General features: G+C 39.1%; 1 protein-coding gene across 2 annotated transcripts in view; it reads right to left on the bottom strand.

Moving 5' to 3' along the window:
- slc12a1 (solute carrier family 12 member 1) overlaps window positions 1–21,161 on the bottom strand; it is an 83,939-nt gene that overhangs the window by 37,862 nt on the left and 24,916 nt on the right. For both annotated transcript variants that reach the window (XM_052042361.1, XM_052042362.1), the window contains exons 5-15: window positions 19,655–19,794; window positions 19,412–19,522; window positions 19,145–19,256; window positions 18,912–19,039; window positions 18,730–18,814; window positions 13,246–13,397; window positions 11,931–12,038; window positions 5,541–5,664; window positions 3,103–3,204; window positions 2,715–2,870; window positions 821–920 (exon numbers count right to left, since the gene is read on the bottom strand). In XM_052042361.1, the coding sequence (XP_051898321.1) occupies window positions 821–920; window positions 2,715–2,870; window positions 3,103–3,204; window positions 5,541–5,664; window positions 11,931–12,038; window positions 13,246–13,397; window positions 18,730–18,814; window positions 18,912–19,039; window positions 19,145–19,256; window positions 19,412–19,522; window positions 19,655–19,794 (1,318 nt within the window). The remainder of the gene's footprint in view (window positions 1–820; window positions 921–2,714; window positions 2,871–3,102; window positions 3,205–5,540; window positions 5,665–11,930; window positions 12,039–13,245; window positions 13,398–18,729; window positions 18,815–18,911; window positions 19,040–19,144; window positions 19,257–19,411; window positions 19,523–19,654; window positions 19,795–21,161) is intronic.

A 21,161-nucleotide genomic window follows, 5' to 3' on the forward strand; every position in this document is an offset into this window, starting at 1 on the left:
TGACAATCTGCTATCTGACCATTCAGAAGTCCCACTGTATCAGCATCTGGCTCACCAGGTGACACATGCAATTTCCACTCAGAGAACCCAGCGCATTCCGTGCACTCGCCAAGACCCTTGTACCCATGCTCGAAAACTGACACTCACCTGGGCTCCAGTTCCAACATTCCCCAACCACTTGATGTGGCCCCCAATTCCTGCACTCGCTTTCCATTCACCAGGGCCCTGATTCCTGCTCTCTGTTCCACACGCCAGGGCCACAATTCCTGCACTCCATTCTATTTGCTGGTGTCCCAGTTCCTGCACTCCCTTGAAACTTACCTAGTTCTGTTTCCCACGGTCTGTTGAAACGTACTAGGTTAACCTAAATGTTATTGTGTCAAAAATAAAATTAAAAGTGTGTTAAAGTATCAAGAAAATATCTATCCTATAATCCAGAAAATCTGGTCTGGCACCAAAGGCCTGAGCGTGTTGAATTAACAGTATTTTACTCTAGATTTAACTAGTCAGTAAGAGCTTTATCAAATTATCCCTCACCAATTTCTTAAACTTTCAAAATTAATCAAGAGTATCACCCACTCCCAGGTTGTGGTCAAAATTCAACAACATGAGTTTGCCAAAGACATTGATTTTGAGAAACCAAGGAGGCAATAGATGGCAGATTTTAACCTCAAAATTTTCACAATCTCCTTCCATAAACCTCAACTATGTTCTAAGCAGCTCAACTTGACTTCAACTACATTTAAAAAGGAACCAGGTTGAATCTCTACAAGGACCTAACATCTAGAAGTCAATATTCATTATTTTGCTCCCATCATACCTGAAATTCTTAATATGATCATTCACCCCAGTCAGTGAAAGAGCATCTTGTAATGCAGTAACATAAGACATGGCTTGTTTTGAAGAGCCCCAATTCACCTCTGTTAAAAGAATTTTTTTTTAGAGTCAGTATAACAAACAGAAGCAAAGTTATCATTTGAAATCATCACTTGTCATTGATTAAACATTATCATGAATGTTCAAAGAACTTCACATATTGCACTAGATGAGGTTGGCAAGCTGCTTGCACCAAATTTATTTGCATTTTCTCATTTTCATTACTTCATGAGCTTAGATCTCATACCAAATGGAAAAATACACCATTAAAATGAAAAAGTTCTGTTCTAAGTTAAGATGAAACTAGAAGATAAGTAGGCATGAACTAAAGTTGATCAAAGCTTGATCAAAAGCTTGACTAGATGTCACAAATGGTGTGACTGGGTCACTTTTCAAGAGCAGCTACAGTATCAGCCACAGAAGAATGGGCATAGCCCAGGCAGGGATGTAAAAGGAAACACCAAAGTCTTTGATCTTCAAATCCATTTTAATAGAGTGCAAAACAAGCACTGGATGGTCACAGAGGAAGTCTACAAAGAAAGCTTCATGCCACCCGCAGCATGATGGCACTTGGACTGCACACTGATCCATTTGAGAATCAATATGGAAAAGTTCAATGAGCTAATCAGTTATTAGTTGTAGTGACTTCTTGTCGATATTTGCTTCACTGAACAGGTCTGTTATCAACAGCTTGATTTGGACTTTCACAACACCAAACCCTCTGTTAATCTTATTTTCCTCCTTAGAAGCGGCATAAGAATAAGAATTAAACCGAATTTCTATGGACACATGAATTGACAACTTCCAGCACAGCTTGTTCTAACATGTAACCCATAGAAAATATGCATTCTGAGAATGGTTGCCCTTCTTATTTAGGGATGTTGTGGACTAAGAAATTTTAGCATAACAAAATGTTTTGTGTGCATCCTGTAATAGAGCTGCATTGTTAAACCAGGCTCATTATGTCAACTACCAAGTCTGCAACTTCCAAGTATGCAATTTTCTTCCAGTTCCTTTAAATCTTATACACCACTGTAGGTAGGTGCTCGATATGTGCAGGTAGTCAATGGTTTTAAGTCATAAGAGCTACTGTAGACACATTCCAAGAGGCAAAGTTACTGTCAGTGATATGAAAGAAAAAACCTCCGTAGAATAAATCTTGAATAATTCCATGGAACACCAGACTTTGTGCTCAGGAGACCTAGAGCAGCGCAAAATGCATGTGGCCCACAGACAACAGTCATTCATGGAAAAGCAAGTGTCTTTAATAGACTGAGGCCTGGTTCTATGAAACTTACCAAGACCAGAACTGTGAAATTACTTCAAGAATAATATGCTTTAAGTAAAACTTGCTCTTCATAACACCTCTGCCTGACAACACCACACCCCTGCTCAGACTGACAAATGGACTTCCTCACCCTTGTCACCCCTGCCAATTACCCCATACGTTCAGACATACCCATTTTGTTCCACTCCAGGCCTTTGTCAATACCTGCTGTGCAATGGAATATTGTGTAATTTTTCTTTTGACATTACTGATTGTAGCTTTGTCCCTTGGAACATGACTGCAGTAGTTCTATTATGAATAAACTTGTATCAGCTGCTCTTTGGGTCATTTGACCAGTGCTTGCATTAAATGTTCTCAACAGGCAACTGCCAGGAAGACAAAAGGCTATGTGCTACCTGTGTAATGCCACCTGCCAAGAATTCCAGCTCTCCAGTTCAAATTTGCTGAAAAATCAGTAGTGAACCCAGAAAACCTATTTTAATTAATACTTTTGTACAGGTACACTCAAGTCATCACACCTTGCATATTCATCAGAAGCAAAATTTCTCACCTGGTTTGTTGTATATAACATAAATATTAAGGAATAACACAATTGTAACTGTGATTACAGCTGCCCACCAGTTGATGACGAACATGACTGCACAGCACAAAATAGTTCCAAGTAACGAGAGCCACATGTTATAAAATCTAAATGCAGGACGCCACCCTGTTAAAACAATTGATAGTGGATTCACACTTGCATTTATGCTGCAAAACAACATCTTAAAAATAAGCAATGTAAATGTGTTCAAGATGCCAACTTATGCCAAATTGCCAAACTTGTAATTCGTATCAGAATACAGTGCTTGAATGTTAAAATGATGCTGAAATTTCAATAACATAAGATTTTGAGGCCCTGTAGTTTATACTCAGTTGCAGTCTATATATAAATTACTGACCTGGAGTTTTCGAATATGAAGCGTGAAAACATGAAAAGTTGATAAGTGCATATGAGGCCAAGAAAAAGTTTGAGATAACAGGTGCAATAGTATTCAGTTCAGCTAAAAAAAAATGGAAGTAACATATTAGATTTCATCAAGATACATCTTAAAATTCAAGTACTTTTCCAACAATAGGCTATCATTTTATTTCAAAACTCCACATGATTTTGAGCTTTTACTGGCAGGAAGTTGCTTCTACAAGTCTCTGTAATTTTGGAGCCATTTCATATGCAAACGTAAAGACACACTGAACAAAAATATCAGGTTCTCCACTTTGGTGGTTGAGCTTTTTGTTATAGAGTCATAGAGTCCAAACGATTTTATTTTAAATGTTGTAACTACACCCACTTCTATCACTTCCTCTGGCAGCTTGTTCCACATACCCACCACTGTGTGGGGAAAATCTTGCCCCTTAGTTCTCACCCTAAACCTTCCTCTCTCACCTTAAACTTATGCCCTCTAGTTTTAGGCTCCCTACCCTGGGAAAAAGATTGAAAATTCACCTTATCTACACCTCTCTTGACTTTATACATCTCTAAGGTCATCCTTCAGCCTCCTATGCTCCAAGAACAAAAAAGCCCCAGCCTATCCACTTTTGCTTGTAACTCAAGCCCACCAGTCCTGCCAACATTGTGAGTCTTTTCTGCACCTTTCCAGCTTAATGACATCCTTCCTGGAGCTGGGTGATCAGAAATGCAAACAATACTCCAAGTGTGGACTCACCAATGTCTTGTACAGTTGTGACATGTCGTCCCAACTCTTGTACTCATTGCCCTGACCAATGAAGGCAAGTGTGCCAAACACCATCTACCTGTGTTGCTACTTTCAGGGAACTGTGTACTGTACCCCTAGGTCTTCCTGTTCTACAACACTCTCCATGGCCCTGTCATTTAATGTGCAAATCCAGCCCTGATTTAACTTGTACCACTTTGTACTTGTCCAAATTAAATGCCATCTGCCAATCCTTGGCCCATTTCCCAGTTAATCTAGATCCTGTTTTAATCTTAGATAACCTTCTTTAATGTCTGCGATCTTACTAATACCACCTACATTCTCATCCAAATCATTACTGTGGACGACAAACTGTGGACCCAGCATCAACCCATGGCATACCGCTGGTCATAGGCCTCCAATTTGAAAAGCAACCCTCCACTACCACCCTGACTCCTACCACCAAGCCAATTTTGTATCCAATTGGCTAGCTCCCCCTTGATCCCAAATGTTAATCAATGCTGCACTGCAGTCAAAAAAATTGTCATACTGTATGTGGATTCTATCATGGGCACAGATGAGGATCTTGAGACAAGGTTTGCAAGAATGAGGGTGTCCTACAATTTGCAAGCAGTGTAGGCACTTATGCAAGCTTGTACTTGAGACTTTCAAAAGTCAAAATGTGAGTGAGGACTCCCTTGTAGAAAGGCAGCCAGTATAAACATTGCTCAAGCAAGAAGTGATTAGAGTGCCTTCCTCTGAAACCAGCATTAAGGTTTTTGGTGGCACCTCTTGGAGTCTTCTCCTGTTTTTTCCCCCACTCACTTCTCATTTGGTAAATGTGAAACCAGTTTGATTTTTGCAAGATTTCTTCTGGCATTTCTGGCCACTTAAATTTGAGGGGTAATTTGCTGAAATCACTTGAGGATGTGGTGACTGACCTAAACATCCCAGTTTAGGTCAGTCTACTTGAAGTTTGTTTTGTGGAGAGTTGTGCAGAATTGTGGCTATGATCTGCAAACTTTTAAATGATGTTCAGGTTTTGCCTTCAGCACAAGTAAAAACTAGTTCTGTTAGGAACAAACTACTCCAGTCATTAAGGCCAATGTGGTGCACAATCTTGCCAGGATCAAATTTTAGGCACCACACTACTGTAACATTTGGTCAAATTGAATGCCATAAATAACAGTTGGGTACTCAGAAATCTTACACCACAAAGTCTATACAGCTTAAAAATTGACATTAACTCACCTGGAAACTTGTGTTAAATTGATTACATCATTACAATTTGTGCATTGTTTGGAAAATTGTCTTGCATTCAGATGATTTTGAAGTTCTTTAATACTAGTGTTTCCCATAGGGAGTAAAATAACTCAAACATTGGTGTCTTTTTTAAAAAAACTCATTAAATTGTACGTAAAATTTTATATTAATACCAATAATTCAGTAACAGAAATGTGACAGACTTTAATAAGATTATTTTCAAGTTCAAGGCATGAGAGAAAAACTTCTAGCTCTTGCTCCACAGACGCTGAGTACTTCCCATATTTTTTTTTGTTTTTAGCCCAGGAAGTTGCAAGTTTCCAATAAGGTTGTGAACTGTTTAAAGCTTAAAATGTTTCCAGAAATGTAAATGCCAGCCTGATTTTAAGAACAATTTGAAGGATTAAAAAAGCCTCACTTACCAATCAGAATGAATGCAACAGCAATAAAGAACGTTAAGATGTAGCTTCTAATTGGTTCACCATTCTTCCCATATCCCTTCCCAAAGAAATACAGCCCCTTATAAATATTATCCTTGCAGAGAGCCTGTAGAGAAGATAAAGTCAGTTATTCACAACCTAACACCAAACCCATTTCTAGAGAAGAATTTTAGATCAGCAGCAGTTTTAGCTATATAAACGCCATAGTGTCCCAAGAGATTACCAGCTTTTTCACCATGCCACTCATTCTTATTCAATATCCAGAAACATCATTTCTGGAGTTACTTCCATGGATATTCTTGGTAATTTATTCCACAAGTTGCTTAAGCTTTTGATAAAAATGTTTTTATGAAAATGTTTGTCCCTTGCTATTTAATTCATTTTAATGAAATTGGCTATCAAATCCTACTTGTGCCTCAAAATTTCAACTAGGATATTACAAAAGCATGTGTTTTCTAAAAAAATCTATAAACTGTTTTTAAAACAAGAGAATATTTAAAATAAAATTCTCAAAAACTCATTTGTCCCTTTTGCCTTTTATATCTTCCATCTCCAAATGTGTTAGTATTTTGCACCACTCAGTTTCAGGGGTACAAGAACACAGATACAAGTCAAAGAGTTTATAATGAAGTAAAATTGTATGAGGGCAAAGTCAGTCAACCATGTTAACCACAGTAAATCCAAATTCTCAGTGGAGGAGAAAAGAAACTAGAAAAAAAGATTTTTGCTTTTGAAATGTTGTATGAAGTAATATGGTCAGAGCTTTTTACTAAGTCTATCCCATTACCCATGTCTTGGTCCCTTCACTTCCTCTCGCAAATGAGTTATCCTGGTTCTCGACTTCCAAACTCGAGTCTATTATTCTGGTTTAGTATCATTCCATAATTATTCAAAACTATTCATTGGCATGGTGGCTACGGAGACAATGGATGCATTGGTTGTGAGCTTTCATGGACTCAAGAATGATTTCCACATATTAGAAATGGAAAAGAATTCCTATTATTTAAGGAAGGAGAAAGAAAGAAAACTAGACACTAGAGATCAGTTCTCCTAACATCAGTAGTAGGGAAAACGCTGAAATTTATTAAGTGGTAACAAAGCACCTGTTACCACTTAATAAAAGAACATGGTGGAGTCAACGTAGAAGGATGGAGTTATGAAAAGGAAATTTGTTTTTTCCAGGTTTAGCTTTTTTTTTTAAGGCTGTAACTGGCAGAAACAGATAATGGTGAACCAGTTGATCTGGTGCATTTGGAATTTAAGGCTTTTCTGGCACCTTAAAATAAATTACTGAATAAATTTAGAGCATGTGGAACTGAGGGGATACGGGCGTAGATTAAGGATTAGTAAACAGACAGAAAATAGTAGGAATAATCAGGTCATTTTCAGGTTAAGAGGCTATGGCCAGTAGGGTGATATCGGGATCAGTGCTGTGACCCCAGGTTTTCAGTCTATTTCAATGATTTGGGAAAGAGGATTGAGCGTTGTATTTCCAAATTTGCTGATGATACAAAGCTAGCTTTAAAGCCTTTTGCAGCCCACACTTCCAAGTTTATAATCAGGTTAAGTGAATGTGCAAAGACACAAGATCGAATATAATGTTCTCTAATCTTACGAGGAAGATTCTCTATTCTTCTCTAGTCTTATGAGGAAAGGTTAAGTTAGTTGGTGCTTTTCTCTTTGGAGTGACGGAGGATGAGCAGTGACTTGATCAAGGTGTATAAGATTATGAGAGGCATAGATAATGGACAAGCCAGCACATTTTTCCCAGGGCAACAATGGCCAACACCAGAGGACATCCGTTTAAGGTGAGTGGAGGGAAGTTTTGTTTTACACAGAGTGGCGGGTGCCTCGGCTGCACTGACGGGGGTGGTGGTAGAGGATGATACAATAGGGACTCTTAGGCACATGGGTGTAAGAAAAATGGGGTCACCACTGATCAGAGATTGACCTGATCTCGAAGCCAGTTTGTGTGGCTGATGCAGTTAAAAGACTGATACACGATTCGTCTTCTGATTCTCAAAGTGGCTTTTCCACCAACAGAGCACAAGTCAGGAATATATGGAATCAATCCACTTGCCTGGACAAATGCTGCTCCAACAACATTCAAAGCAGCGCATATGGCACCTGAAACATTTGCTCCCTCCACCAGCACACTGTGGCTGCAGTGTGTTCATCTGTCAGAATACACTAATCAACTTGCCAACTCCCAAGGAAGCAGACTCTTATCAGCAGCTCATGTGAATACATTCATTCTGTCACACACCATACTGACTTGGAAAACTACCACTGTTCTTTCTTTGCTGGGTTAAGATCCTCGAGCTCCCTAACAAACACTAGTAAAGAATTGTTACTTCATTGACTGCATCAGTTCAAGGTAGTAGAGAGGGGAAAAAACAAAATGCTTCTGTTGCCAATGACACCCACACCCCATGAATGAATTAAGTAACACTTCAAGTAGGAGACAGTAGTGTAGCGATTAGCGCAACACTATTAAAGCGCCAGCAATCAGGATTCGAATCCTGTCGCTCTCTGTAAGGAGTTTGTACATTCTCCCCACGTCTGTGTGGGTTTCCTCTGGGTGCTCCAGTTTCCTCCCACATTCTAAAGACGTACAGGTAGGTTAACATGGGTGGTGCGGACTCATTGGGCTGGATGGGCCTGTTACCATGCAGTATAAATAAAAAGTTTTTTTTAAAGAAATGCAGAGTGAGCTTTTACATCAAACATAGTATTTCAAGAACTTGGTGAGAAAATGAGATCGAAAGCGTCACCAGAAAATGAAATTGTCTTCCAATCAGCAATAGGAATTAAATTCTTTAGCCCCTTGTTCACCGGCTTATCACCAAGGCTCCAGCTTCAGAATTCTACAAACTGTTCTCATTTTGACTTCTGAACAAATACCAGACTTCTCTGGGCAGCTAACAATCCCAGTAATGTACTTTTTTCCCCGATAACACTCATTATATATAGATCCAATTTCTGCAAAGATTCACTTCACCTGCCTCACACTAATGTCATACCTCTTCACATTCTTTCAGATGTCACAATTAGCAACTAATTAAAAGAAAGGAGGAAGAAATAAAAAGTTACTCATATTTATGAACAATGGCACATTCAGGATTAATGAGCCATTTCTGCAAGAGCCTTTGGAGCAAAAACTGCCAAACACTTTTGAAAGTAATTAGCAATGCTTTGCAAGCATAGTAATAAAAAAAAGTAGCCATTACCCTTGATGTTGATCTAGTTGTAGTAACCTGTTCATGGTACCATGCCAAAATGGGGAAAAATATTGGAATGCATGGCATAGAAATTGTACAAATATGCAATTCCCCCTCGAGCAATACTTTATTGGTAATGTTCTCAATATATCTCTCACAGCCAACAGATCAAAGTTCCGCTGCCATCTCATCTAGCTGCAGATAGTGATGGATAATTAAACAGCCATTAGTAGGAACCGCCTAAAACATTCTCAACATTGATAGCACCCAGCTGTGAATTCACAGCTATGTTCAGAAGTGCCAAGTCAGTGATCCATCATCTTCCTTCTGAGATCCTTGACATCAAAGTCAGCCTTCAGCCAATTCAATTCAATACAAATGCTACTTTGTTCAATTACAGCACTGGGATCTTCCAGACAATGGGAAAAATTCATTAGATATGTCCTGTTCAGAAGAATATAGCAATGAAATAACCTGATCACCAAATCAGTCATCACTTGAGTGGCATCCCATCCACTGCCCTAAACATTCATTGCCTCCACTACCAGCATACAGTGGCTGGTGTAGGTATCACATACAAAATACATGCAATTACCTAGACTACTCTGATGGAACCTCACAAACTACTGTCAAGACAGACAAGGGCTTCAGATGCATTGGAACACTAACACCTACATTTTCCTCTGCAAGTCATGCACAATCCTGACTTGGAAATATATTGAGCTCCTTCATTGTTGCAAAGTCTAACCCGCCATTCCGTTATCACTTAGACTGAATCCTGGGAGGTATCTTCACCAGAGGAACTTCAATAGTTCAAGGCAGCAGCTCATTACCATTTTCTCTAGGGCAATAAACACTGGCCTTGCCAGTGATGCCCAAATCTCAAAAAATAAATTAAAATAATGCAAATTTAAAGCTGTGTGTTATTTCAGTTTGGTTGCACCAAAATTTGATGTACATTAGACAAAAGCCTTAATAACAAATCAATTTTGCCAAACGTTAAAATCAAAAAATCCAACCTACACCAAAATTAAAAATGCAAATTCAAGCCACGACTATATCAAGAATAGCTCATTCTCACACAGAATGCTTAGTAACAACACAATACATCATTCCTATTTCATCTGCTCTGTTACTTCAAATTAATTGTCAAACATGGTTTGCCTTAATAGCTCTGCACTGTTTCTAGTTTGTCAAGTTAACGGAGGGTGTTAATTTTCATCCTCTTCATTTCCAAAAAAAGTTTCCCCAATGCCACATTTAACTGACTGAACTATAATTCCATCAGTGAATGATTGCCAGTATCCTCCACCATTTGGGCAAGGGTGTGACATTTGCAACCTTTGATTCACCTGGCAGCAGCAATGTCATCTGAGGAGGAATGGAAGATTGCCTTCACCGACAGACCTCCATTTTAACTACAGCATTTCTGACAACTCTTTCACTGTTGAAATGCTTATATTTAGATTCCCACTTAACTGGTAGTCTATTTCCTTTTTCATTCTCTGTACTCAGCTGATTCCACCATGTAATAGGAAAACAAATAAAACTACAGATGCTGGAATCTGAAATAAAAACAAATGCTGGAAGAACTCAGACAGTTAAGCAGTGCCTGCGGAAAGAGAAACCAGTCAAATTTCAGATCAGTGACCCTTCTTCAGAACTTCCTTGACTGGCTGAGTCCCTCATATCAGTTCCGTGGGAGATGAGGCTGTATTGCCAAGTACACCAGAATGGTACTTGGCCATCCAAGTACCTCTCTGCTGGCCTCCTTTCCTCCTGTTGCTCTTCAGGCTCTGCCTAATAGCCCAAAGATCCACGTCTCCTTTTTCTTCCCCTGGTACCAGTTACCGTCTTTGATTGTTAAGATTGTGCAGCATGGATCAGAGGGTGAACATAAAACAGTACAGTACATCTGCCTGCCCATGGTCTATATCCCTCCATTCCCTGCCTGTTCATGTGCCTGTCTAAATGCCTCTTTAATGCTGCTGTCATATTTGCTTCCACCCCCTCCCCTGGCAGCGTATTCAAGGTAACTACCGCTTCCTGCCTAAAACAAACAAGCCTCGTAAGTATCCTTAAAAATTTTCCCCTCTCAACTTAAAGCTATGCCCTCTAGTATTTAACGTTTCCACCGTGGTAAAAAGACTATCAATCCTATCTGTGCCTCTCAGTTTTATATACTTCTATCAGTCACCCCTCAGCCTCCGATGCTCCAGAGAAAACAATCCAAATTTGTCCAATCTCTCCTTATAGCTAATACCCTAATCCAGGCAACATTCTGGTGAACCTTTTCTGCATTCTCCTCAAAATCTCCACATCATTCCTGTAACAAGGCAACCAGAAATGCACACAATACTACAAATATGGCCTAACCAAAGTTTATACAGCTGCAACGTGACTTCCAAACTTCTACACTCATTGCCCTTACTGGTGAAGACAAGCATATTCCTTCTTACCACCATATTCACATGTTGCTATTTTCAGGGAGCTATGGACTTGCACCCCAAGGTCCCCCTGTACATCAATGTTCCTAAGGTTCCTACGCTCCAGGAAACATATGCAGGCACCCAGTGAATTAGTTTTTATGAAGATAAATGCTGCAAAAAGCACTGTTAACTCTACCACACTGAACTTTGGAAGATATCCAAGGAGCCTGCAATTATTTGTCATCAAGATGCTGATTAAATCAAACCAAATGAAAATTACTAAGAGGAAACACAGAATCTATGTACTCTATTTATCAGAAAATCACTTTGATAGAAGGGCTTCAATGCTAACACCTGCACAATTGTTTTGAGATGCAAAAACAGATCCTTCAGAAACAGAAGCAAAACTCAACGCCAGCGCACAACTGCTTCGTTTTTAAATTGGCAGTGAATTTCTTATATCTTACAAATGTGAAATAACAAACATCTCTCAATTTATCCTTTGGAACAAATTTTCTGGTATTATTACAAATGCCTAAGGAATAACTCAACATGCTTCTATTAAAATTGCAAACCTCATTTGTTCTAACAACTGCATGCAATAAATGAATTCTTTTTGATGTCAATTTATTACAAATTTACAGGTTCAGAGAAGTGTTAATAAATGCATAAAAATGGTTTATGTTATAAAATTTTATAATTAAAAAAATGACTTTTCTTACCTGAAAAATCTTGGGTGCACTGACTAAAGAGGCCAGAGCAGAAGAAAGAGTAGCTGAAAAGATTCCAGCTGTGATGAGCGGTCCAAACGCAGACACCATGCTCATTACCTACAAAACGAGTCAAGATGTTAACTGCATTATGTGCCAGTTCCCAGTATCTCAAGTGTTCCCAAATCTGCCCTGTTATGGAAAAGTTTACATTGCATTTCATGAGTGAAGTCATCAATTGCAGCACTGGTACCGGGGATGTAACTCTGGGCATTTAACCCTCTGGATAATTCTTTCCACTGGTGCTTTATTTTGGCACCATAAGTGGGGTACTTTCTGGGACTCACTTTGGGCTTGAAATTTTACAGCAAATTGAAAGAGGCACAGAAATTGGGCCTACACAGGGAACCTGTGCTTCACTTTCCTTGTGTTGGAGCATAGGATGTCAATTATTTACCCATTAGCTCTGCAGAAGAATTACTGTTTTCATAAGTCCCACACTTCTACTGAAATCAATTTCAAAAGGAAGTCTCCAATTTAGAATTGCTTATCAGGATTAAATGCCATCCATACAGTTCATATACTCAGTGCACAGACACAGACTTATGGAAGCTGCTGGCATCTTATGCTTTGATCAATTTTACACCTCAAATCTATCCTACAATGCTCAAACATAGACACAATCAAATTCCTGGGGCTTTGTTTTTGAAACATTTTATACAGTTTTTTTTATCCCTTTAATTAAAATATGGAAGAGAGGTTAAAGTTATTGCAGCAGCTTGCTAAATACCAATTTCAAGTTTGTTAATCTCTTCCATAATGAGCTATTCATCCTAGAGGGGATTGAGTCAGTTGAAGTCATCAGGTTAAACAAATTAAACAGCAGCATATTTTGTCAAGAAGTGGGAATATAACAAAATTCCCTTCATTGCATTTGAAAATAAAATTGAACTTTCTACCTGATAGCTAAGAAATATTCTTTAAATCTTAAATTAAATTAGGAGGAAGAGCACTTGGATGAATTGAATTTCAGAAATATATGTCAAAGACGGCAGTCATTTAGCCAATTAAATCTCACATACACTGCAGATGGATTAGGTCACTATCTCTACCATGTTCTACCGAAAGTCACACCATCTGAGTTGGAAATACCTTGCCTTCAAAGAAATCCTTGAACTCCCTGCTCAACAACACCACAGTTGATCCTTCACCATAAACCTGCAGTGACTCAAGATGGTTCATCACCTTCAAATGACAACTAGGAGCAGGGAATAAATGCTAACCTCACCAGCAATTTCTATATTCTGTGAATGAAAGAAGAAACTACCTGGAAGTTATTCATTAAACCAAAATTGCATGTCTGTGTATTACAAATGGAGAAATCATATCCCAGTTTACAGGCTGCTGAACCATTACAGTTTGTGGAGGAACTTATGGTATCATTCACACTTCCAGTGGCATCACGCACAACTGTGGCACCTGAAAAGGGGAATAAAACACAGGAAATAAGGTGCCACTGTATAAAATATGCAAATTGTTTCAAATAATTACCCAAGCATAGAAATTCTTTGGCTCAGAAGACAACTCATTAAAGGTGGTGAGCATGGCAGCTTAATGTTTATTTTGAGAACCTACCATTGTTCCTACTGTGCATAAGGCTCAAGTTATCGTGTGCAATAGAATTGGCCTTAATGTTTAGCATATTCAAGTCTTTTGTCCCACTGCTGATCGCAAGGAGTGTCAGTAACATAAGTAACAAGTTGTTTGAAGAGGCGTTTATTTTTACTTAAAAGTGCACCTTCCTAAAGCCAGTTCCCAGTGTTGGATTTAGCAGGAAAGGGCCTACTCAAATAGGTCCCATTAAATTTATTCTTAAGCAAGCCTCAGGTCTGTGATTTCCATCATAGCATATCTAGAGCATCAGCTTAGATCATGTTCTCAATATGGCTTGAATCCATATCTTGGTTTAAAGATTGGCAACACTGAACCAAAGCTGACAGCAGATAAAAGACTCACAATAAAAATCCTAGTCTACACTGACAGGTGGGAATTACTTATTTTAATCTTCATGTAGGATCACAGAAAAGGCCAGTATTCATAGCCTACAAGACTCCAGTTTGAGATAACAGCAGGTGACAATGAAGGGCCAGATCCCCTCCAGTCTATTACATTTCCAGACAGGTCAGGCACCTAATTTTCTGAAGACCTCAATGCTTGTATCCATAATATTCCTAACTGCTCTAAACCTTTCATTTTAAGTCTAAAGAATAAAAACAAAACAAGAATGCAAACCATACAAGCTTGCTCTGCCATTTATTGAGATTTTGGCTGATTGATCCTGGCCTCAATCTCTCCTGTCCTGTCTGATGCCCATAATCTTCAACTCTCCTACAAATCAAAAATGTTTTTCAACCTTGTATAAATTGAAAACTGAACCCCCATAGCTCTCTAGGATGGAGAATACAAAAGATTCACAAACCACATGGAAGAAATTCTTCATTTTTCTCTTAAAAGGGCATACCCATATTTATGAAACTCTGCCCTCTAGTTCAAAACTCCAACATGAAACGTCCTCAGAATCTATTCTGTCAAATCAGTTTAGTAAATTGACATCCAATCCTTCTAAGTTCCACATATAGCCTCAACATTTCTTCATAACCTAGGAATCAACACTGTAATATTTCTCTGAACTCCCTCCAAAGTATATCTTTCCCCCCCCCCCCCCTTAAATGAGACTAAAACTATATACAGTATTGCAGGTGTTGCAGCACCAATACCCTGCTATCTCAAGATTTTCTTACTTTCATATTCAATCTACCTGGTAATAACAAATATTTCATTTGTCTTCCTTATTACTTACTATCCCTGCAAGTGAACTTTGGGTTTCGCGTACATATGAAAACGTTTACTTCCCTTTTACAGCAGCATTCTTCAGCCATTCTGCATTTAAACTTACATTCTTGCTAAAAAAAAATAAACTAATTTTCCCTCATGATACTCCATCTGCCAAATGTTTACCCAACCAATTAACCCATCCATATTCCTCTGCAAACTTTGCCCTTCTCCTAAATTGCTTTCCCATCTTTTATAAGATCAGCCAATTTGACTAAATTAACACTTGGTCTAATCTACTAAATCATTAATAGACTAGGTAGTTAAGGCCTAAATACGATTCCATGTTCTCATCCTCTAAAGCAGCAATATTTACATTAGCTGTCTCTTTCCTAATGATATATTTGTAGCTTTACACAAAGCAAAATTATAGAAAGGTTACAACATGGAAGGAGGCCATTCAGCTCTGCACAAAAGTAATCCAGCTGGTCCCAACCCCCAGCCCTCTCTAAAACAGTCTTAAAAATACACTTAAGTACTTATCAGTTCCTTTTTTGAATGCCACCATTGAATTAGTCTCCAGAATCTCTTCTGCCAGTGCATTCTGGATCCTAGTTACTGCATTAAAAACTTGAAGTAATTCTGGTTTTTTTGCCAATTACCTTAACTCAATGCTCTCTGGTTCTCACCTCTTCCACTTATGGGAAGTTTCTCTCCACTTTGTCTGGGCCTTTCATGATTTTAAATACTTCTGTCAGATCCCCTCTGAACCTACTCTATTCTAGTTTTCTCTGTTCTATCCACACAACTCAAGTCCTTCATTGCTGGAATTGTTCTAGGAAATCTCTTCTACATCCTTCACATTTTTCCCCCAAAGTGTGCTGCTCAGAACTGAATTCAGCATTCCAATTATAGCCAAATTTTTTAATCATTACTTTCTTGCTCTTGAACTCCTATCACTTTTTACATAACCCAAGGCCTGTTTCAAAAGGTTTCTAAACCAGTCCTTCCAACTACACCCATTTATGCACATACACCCCTCCAGTTCTCTATGCTCCTGTAACCACTCCTTGTTCTTGCCACCAAAATGCAACGTTAACATCGTGCTAAATGTCATCTACCACATATCCAACTATTCCACAACCCAAGGTCACCCTCTAAAAATCTGTTACCATCTGCCTCACAGTGCCCACACTTCCAATTAATATATGAAGAGCAGCAATCCCTGGGGAAATCTTCTATATATCCCTCAGTCCAAAAACCCTGATACAACCATTTCCTGTCACTTAACCATTTCCTGTCACTTAACCATTTCCTGTCACTTAACCATTTCCTGTCACTTAACCATTTCCTGTCACTTAACCATTTCCTGTCACTTAACCATTTCCTGTCACTTAACCATTATTGTTTCTACATTTCTTGTTTACTACTTTTTCCCTCATTTTAGTCATCTTTTGCTCCTAATCGTCCAGCCTGTTAATCTTCACAATGCTGTTTGTCTTTCATTTGTATCTGATACTAATTTTCTTAGTTAGCCACAGACAGGTCATACTTCTTGTATAGCCTTTTTTCCTCTCAAGGAATACATCTTGTTGGGAATTATGAAACATTTCCTCAAATGCCTACTACTGCTTTTCTAATTTTTTTAAATCTATTTTTCCTGTCCCCTTTAACTAACTCTACCTTCATATGTTGAGGTGAGAGGGGCCCTCAGATCCTTTCTGTACAGACAACACATCATCCCCAGTGTACACTGCCCTCAGGATAGCTGTTGGGGAAAAGGCAGTCACTGACCTCTTTGCAGACTGTGGATTTTGCCAAGAGGGTGTGGAGAAGGATGCAAGGGTCCTTGTTTCAGTGCATCCCCAGTAGCTGTGTATCACGGGACTCTGATCTATGGGCTGTTACCAGGCGCACACACCAAGACAGACATCAGGTGCTGCTGGAAGGTCAATTCAGTGAAAAACACCCTTTTGTCTGCCCGAAACTTGTTGGTCTTCCAGCACAGCAAGATGTCCATAAGGAAATGCTGCAGACTGGCACTTTCCAGGCTGGAGTATGTGCTGATGAATGCACTGAGGCTTGGGGCAGCCAATGCAAAGGCTCTGTGGGGAAGGACCACAGTTCAGACTCCTCCTGCTACTGCACATGGAGATGCTTTGGGTGGGGAAGTCCCTCAAACAATGAAAGGGTGTATCACCCCAGGGGGCCACATAAGTGGTAATGGTGCTATAGTTTTTTAAAAAAAGTTAACACTACTGAATGTAATGACCATGAATGTAGAAGTTTTGCAGTGTTCCTTCTTTTGTACATTATGAATATAAAAACTGCAGTAGGTACATAGAAGCAACCCAGTTGAGCAGAGCAGCCACAATTCTGCTTTGCTCTAGGACTGATGTCAGTATTCATCCCCTGAACTACATATCCAAATATAAAGACTTCTGTCATGGGATTCTCAAAGGGCTTCAAATCCATTTGCCCAAGTATTATTCATGTTTTTACACAATCTTAACCAAATGAATCAATTAATTGAAAAAATGTTGCCTGAGAATATATGTTCTCTCAAAAACAAAGGGAATGAATATTAATTGGAGCAAAAAATTGCTGGTGCTGGAAATACAAAACAAATACAGAAAAGGTCAGGCAGCCACTGAGGGAGCAGGGGTGTGGGGGAAGAGGAACAGAGTTGACACCTCAGTCCAAGGATGGAACAAACTGGAAAAGACTAACATGCTCTAAGTTAGAGGGGGAGGGGTGAGGGAGAATAGAGGGTATGTCTGATAGGATGCAGACCACAGTTATCATAGTAACAATTATTTCCAAAACACAGTTGGAGATAGAAAAGAGCAAACAAATTGAACCATAAATATATAGCCACTTGTGTGGAGGGCAGAGAGAAGGAGAAAGAAGAGAAAAAACACTGGGCATGGGAGTGGGGGGGGGGGGGGGCAGGGGTGGTGATACCCAAAAATCATTAAATTCAATATCAAGTCCAGAAGGTTGTAACACGAGCTTATGATGGACATTCTTGGGCCAGTGCAGAAGGCCAAAGATGGAGAAGTCAGTTTGAGTGGGATGAAGAATTAAGCCCACACGTAACTGCAAGCTCAGGCTCACTCTTGCTGTCTAAACAGAGGTGTTCTGCAAAGCAGTCACCCAATCTGTGACTACAAACAGTCACCCAATCCAGGTGGACATTAACACTGCCATGACAAACAGCAGAGAATCTGGCATCATTAAGAGCACCGAAATATGCAAGCACAATCTACCAAAGGCACCCATATGCTGTTCACTCATACATTTCAGGGATTTTTAATCAGACTGCTTTGAAGGTGCAAACTAGTTGTAAGCAACAAGCCCTTTTTAGATCATGAGCCAGGATAGGAGTAAATAGTTCCTTTACTCACTCAAGCAAATCTGTTGCAAATAGCCAATCCTTTCCACTACAATTTTTGCCTACCACCTCAATCTACTGGCCAATTATTCCTTTTCTCCTCAGCGACATGCAACCATAATGTAATCTTTTCCATTTGCCAGACATGATGCTCAATGGCTCTCCAGCAGTGGCTGTTAGCTGGGCAGGAAACAGTAAGGTTTTCCATCCAATTTGATAATGCATTTGCCTCTGGCTAGCAATAACATGCAGCCCTTTCCATCTGTGGAAATTTGGGACCAAAAGCACATTTAGTCCCATGGTTAAGCTATCCATCTCATCATTAAGTAGTGACAGAAGTATTGTAAGATTTTTGGAAAAGCCTCTTAATTCATTGTTTTAAATTCCGTGTACAAAAATCTGGGCATGAATTTTTTTCCTGTTCTTCTCAGCCTACAATTTCCATTCCTAACATGCGTGAAAATTCTAGGATGACCACAAGTGTGGAATACGAAACTACTGTCAATGCATTCTGTACGCTTCTCAGTTTCTACATTCTTGTGTAGAAGTTTTAAACAGTTATGATTCAAAAGTAATTGATCTTACCTATACAGACGGCAACAGCAATATAAGTTGTAGTAGTTATGAAGATGGCTAATATTGTTCCTTTAGGGATGGCTCCTTGAGGATCCTAAAGTGCAATATTTTGAGACAAAGTTTTGCTGAATAAATTTAAATAATCTTTAATTTTCAAAAGTCATTAATTTTGTTTCTTGTTAGGAACACACCTTTAGATCACCTGAGATGTTGGCACCAGCAAGAATACCAGTAGCAGCTGGGAAAAATATGGCAAAGACAGAGAAGAAACCTTCTCCGTCCCTAAAAGATGGTCCAAAATTCTCTGCAAATATGTTAGCTGTATAGGTTTAAGAAAAGTTAGGAAACAGGCAAGTCCAGTGTTCAAAACTTTTTTTTATCCTTCACTAAAATGTGTTTTTTTAATAATACAATAAAGGCTTGCCTTGGTAGTTAAAGAAACCTTTGCCTTTTTTCCCAGTATTACTTGGAATAACAGTTCCAATAAAGAAGTTACAAATTCCAATTAGAAGAATTATCAGAAGAATAACTTGAGCCTGTAAAGACAAAAATACCTAATTAATTCCGTATCAATGCCACACTTGCTATTACAGCAAACTGACTAAAATATCACTTTACCTAAATATTAAGATTTACTAAAGGAAAATTCAACATTAACCTGAAATATTTGAAAACTACATTTAACACTTACCTTGGTCTCCCATTCCATGCCAGCTACAGTTATGCCAAGTAATATTACTACTGTAATGCAACCTACTATTCGGATATCACTGATTGGATCTACCATGAGAGCATTATTTTCCTGCAAAAATGATTGATTAATAAATGGTTAGACAGAACATTGCAATATATAAACAAATGTGGCACCATTTTTTGTAAATGAGCATCTAAAAATGAAACCCCTATTTAGTGACAAACATAAATTAAACATTACCTTCAGAATATCCACCACAGTTTCAGCAAATCCAACAACATACATGGCCACAGCTACAGCATTAGCAAAGGAGAAGATTAAGCCTATAGATCCACCAAATTCTGGTCCCAAACTTCTGGAAATGAGATAGTAGGCACCACCTGTTTCAATTAGAATACAGTTAATTTAAACTGGAACCAAAATACCAATAAAAGATTGTGTCCAAATTATAATTACAAACTCCTTGCAGTTCAAGTATATGTCTAAGTATTAGCCTCAAAAGGAAGGCAGCAGATTTACCAAACCTTAGGACTCCGATATTCATTTATAACAAAAGATAAGAACTTCTCATATTTCATAAACATGGAGACTATTCAGCCCACGAAGTCCATGCCAGCTCAGTCCCATTTCCCTGAAATCCATTCATGAACTCCCACCCCTCCAATTCTCCTCCATCTACACTAGGGGCCATTTACAGTTGCCAACAAGTATTATATTAGACTTCGGAGAGCTTCCAAACGCAGCGTGAGGGATTGTGTCTTTGTTTTTACAGAGACTTGGCTTAATCAAAACATTACAGACGCCGTGATTCAACTGGAGGGGTTAATACTCCATAGACCAGACAGAGTAGCTTCGCTATCTGGTAAGCTCAGGGGAGGTAGCCTGGCTGTTTATATCAATAAGTTGTGGTGCCAAGATGCCAAGGTGGCTTCTACACTCTGCTCACCACATGTAGAGCTCTTGAATGTGAAATGCCGACCCTTCTACTTGCCGCAGGAGTTAACGGTGATTATTATAGTGGCAGTTTATGTACCACCGAGTGCTAATGTGAAGGAGGCTTTGAATGAGCTCTACAACAATATCAGCGTGCAGCAGATGGCTCACCCTGATGCTTTCTTTATAGTAGCTGGAGACTTCAACCAGGCAAGCCTTAAGTCTGTTTTGCCAAAATTTTATCAACATGTGAACTTTGCAACTAGGGGAAATAACACATTAGACCTAGGGTATACAAACATCAAAAACTCATATAGAGTAGCCCCCCCTTCCCCATATTGGTAACTCTGACCACCTAGCTGTTATGCTTACACCTGCATATAGATCTAGGGTGAAACAAGACAAGCCAGTGGTCAGGGAAGTTAAAATATGGCCACAGGAAGCAATTTCAGCATTGCAAGACTGTTTTGAAAATACACAGTGGGATATATTTAAAGTGGCAGCAACATATGACAATGTCATTGACTTGCAGGAATGCACAGAGACAGTCATTGGCTACATCAATAAATGCATAGATGATGTGACTGTGGTCAAAACCATCAAGATGTGTGCCAATCAGAAACCTTGGTTGACTGGGGAAGTCTGTTCACTGCTGAGAGCCTGTAATGCTGCATTTGAATCTGGGGACATTGCTGCATACAGATTGGCAAGGAAAAACTTGTCTCGGGGTATTAGAGAGGCAAAGAGGCTGTATGGACAGAAACTTAACAGCCACTTCACGAACAACAAAGATACACGTTGTTTGTGGCAGGGA

Source organism: Pristis pectinata, chromosome 32, assembly GCF_009764475.1.
Source record: "Pristis pectinata isolate sPriPec2 chromosome 32, sPriPec2.1.pri, whole genome shotgun sequence".
Taxonomy (NCBI): Eukaryota; Metazoa; Chordata; class Chondrichthyes; order Rhinopristiformes; family Pristidae; genus Pristis; species Pristis pectinata.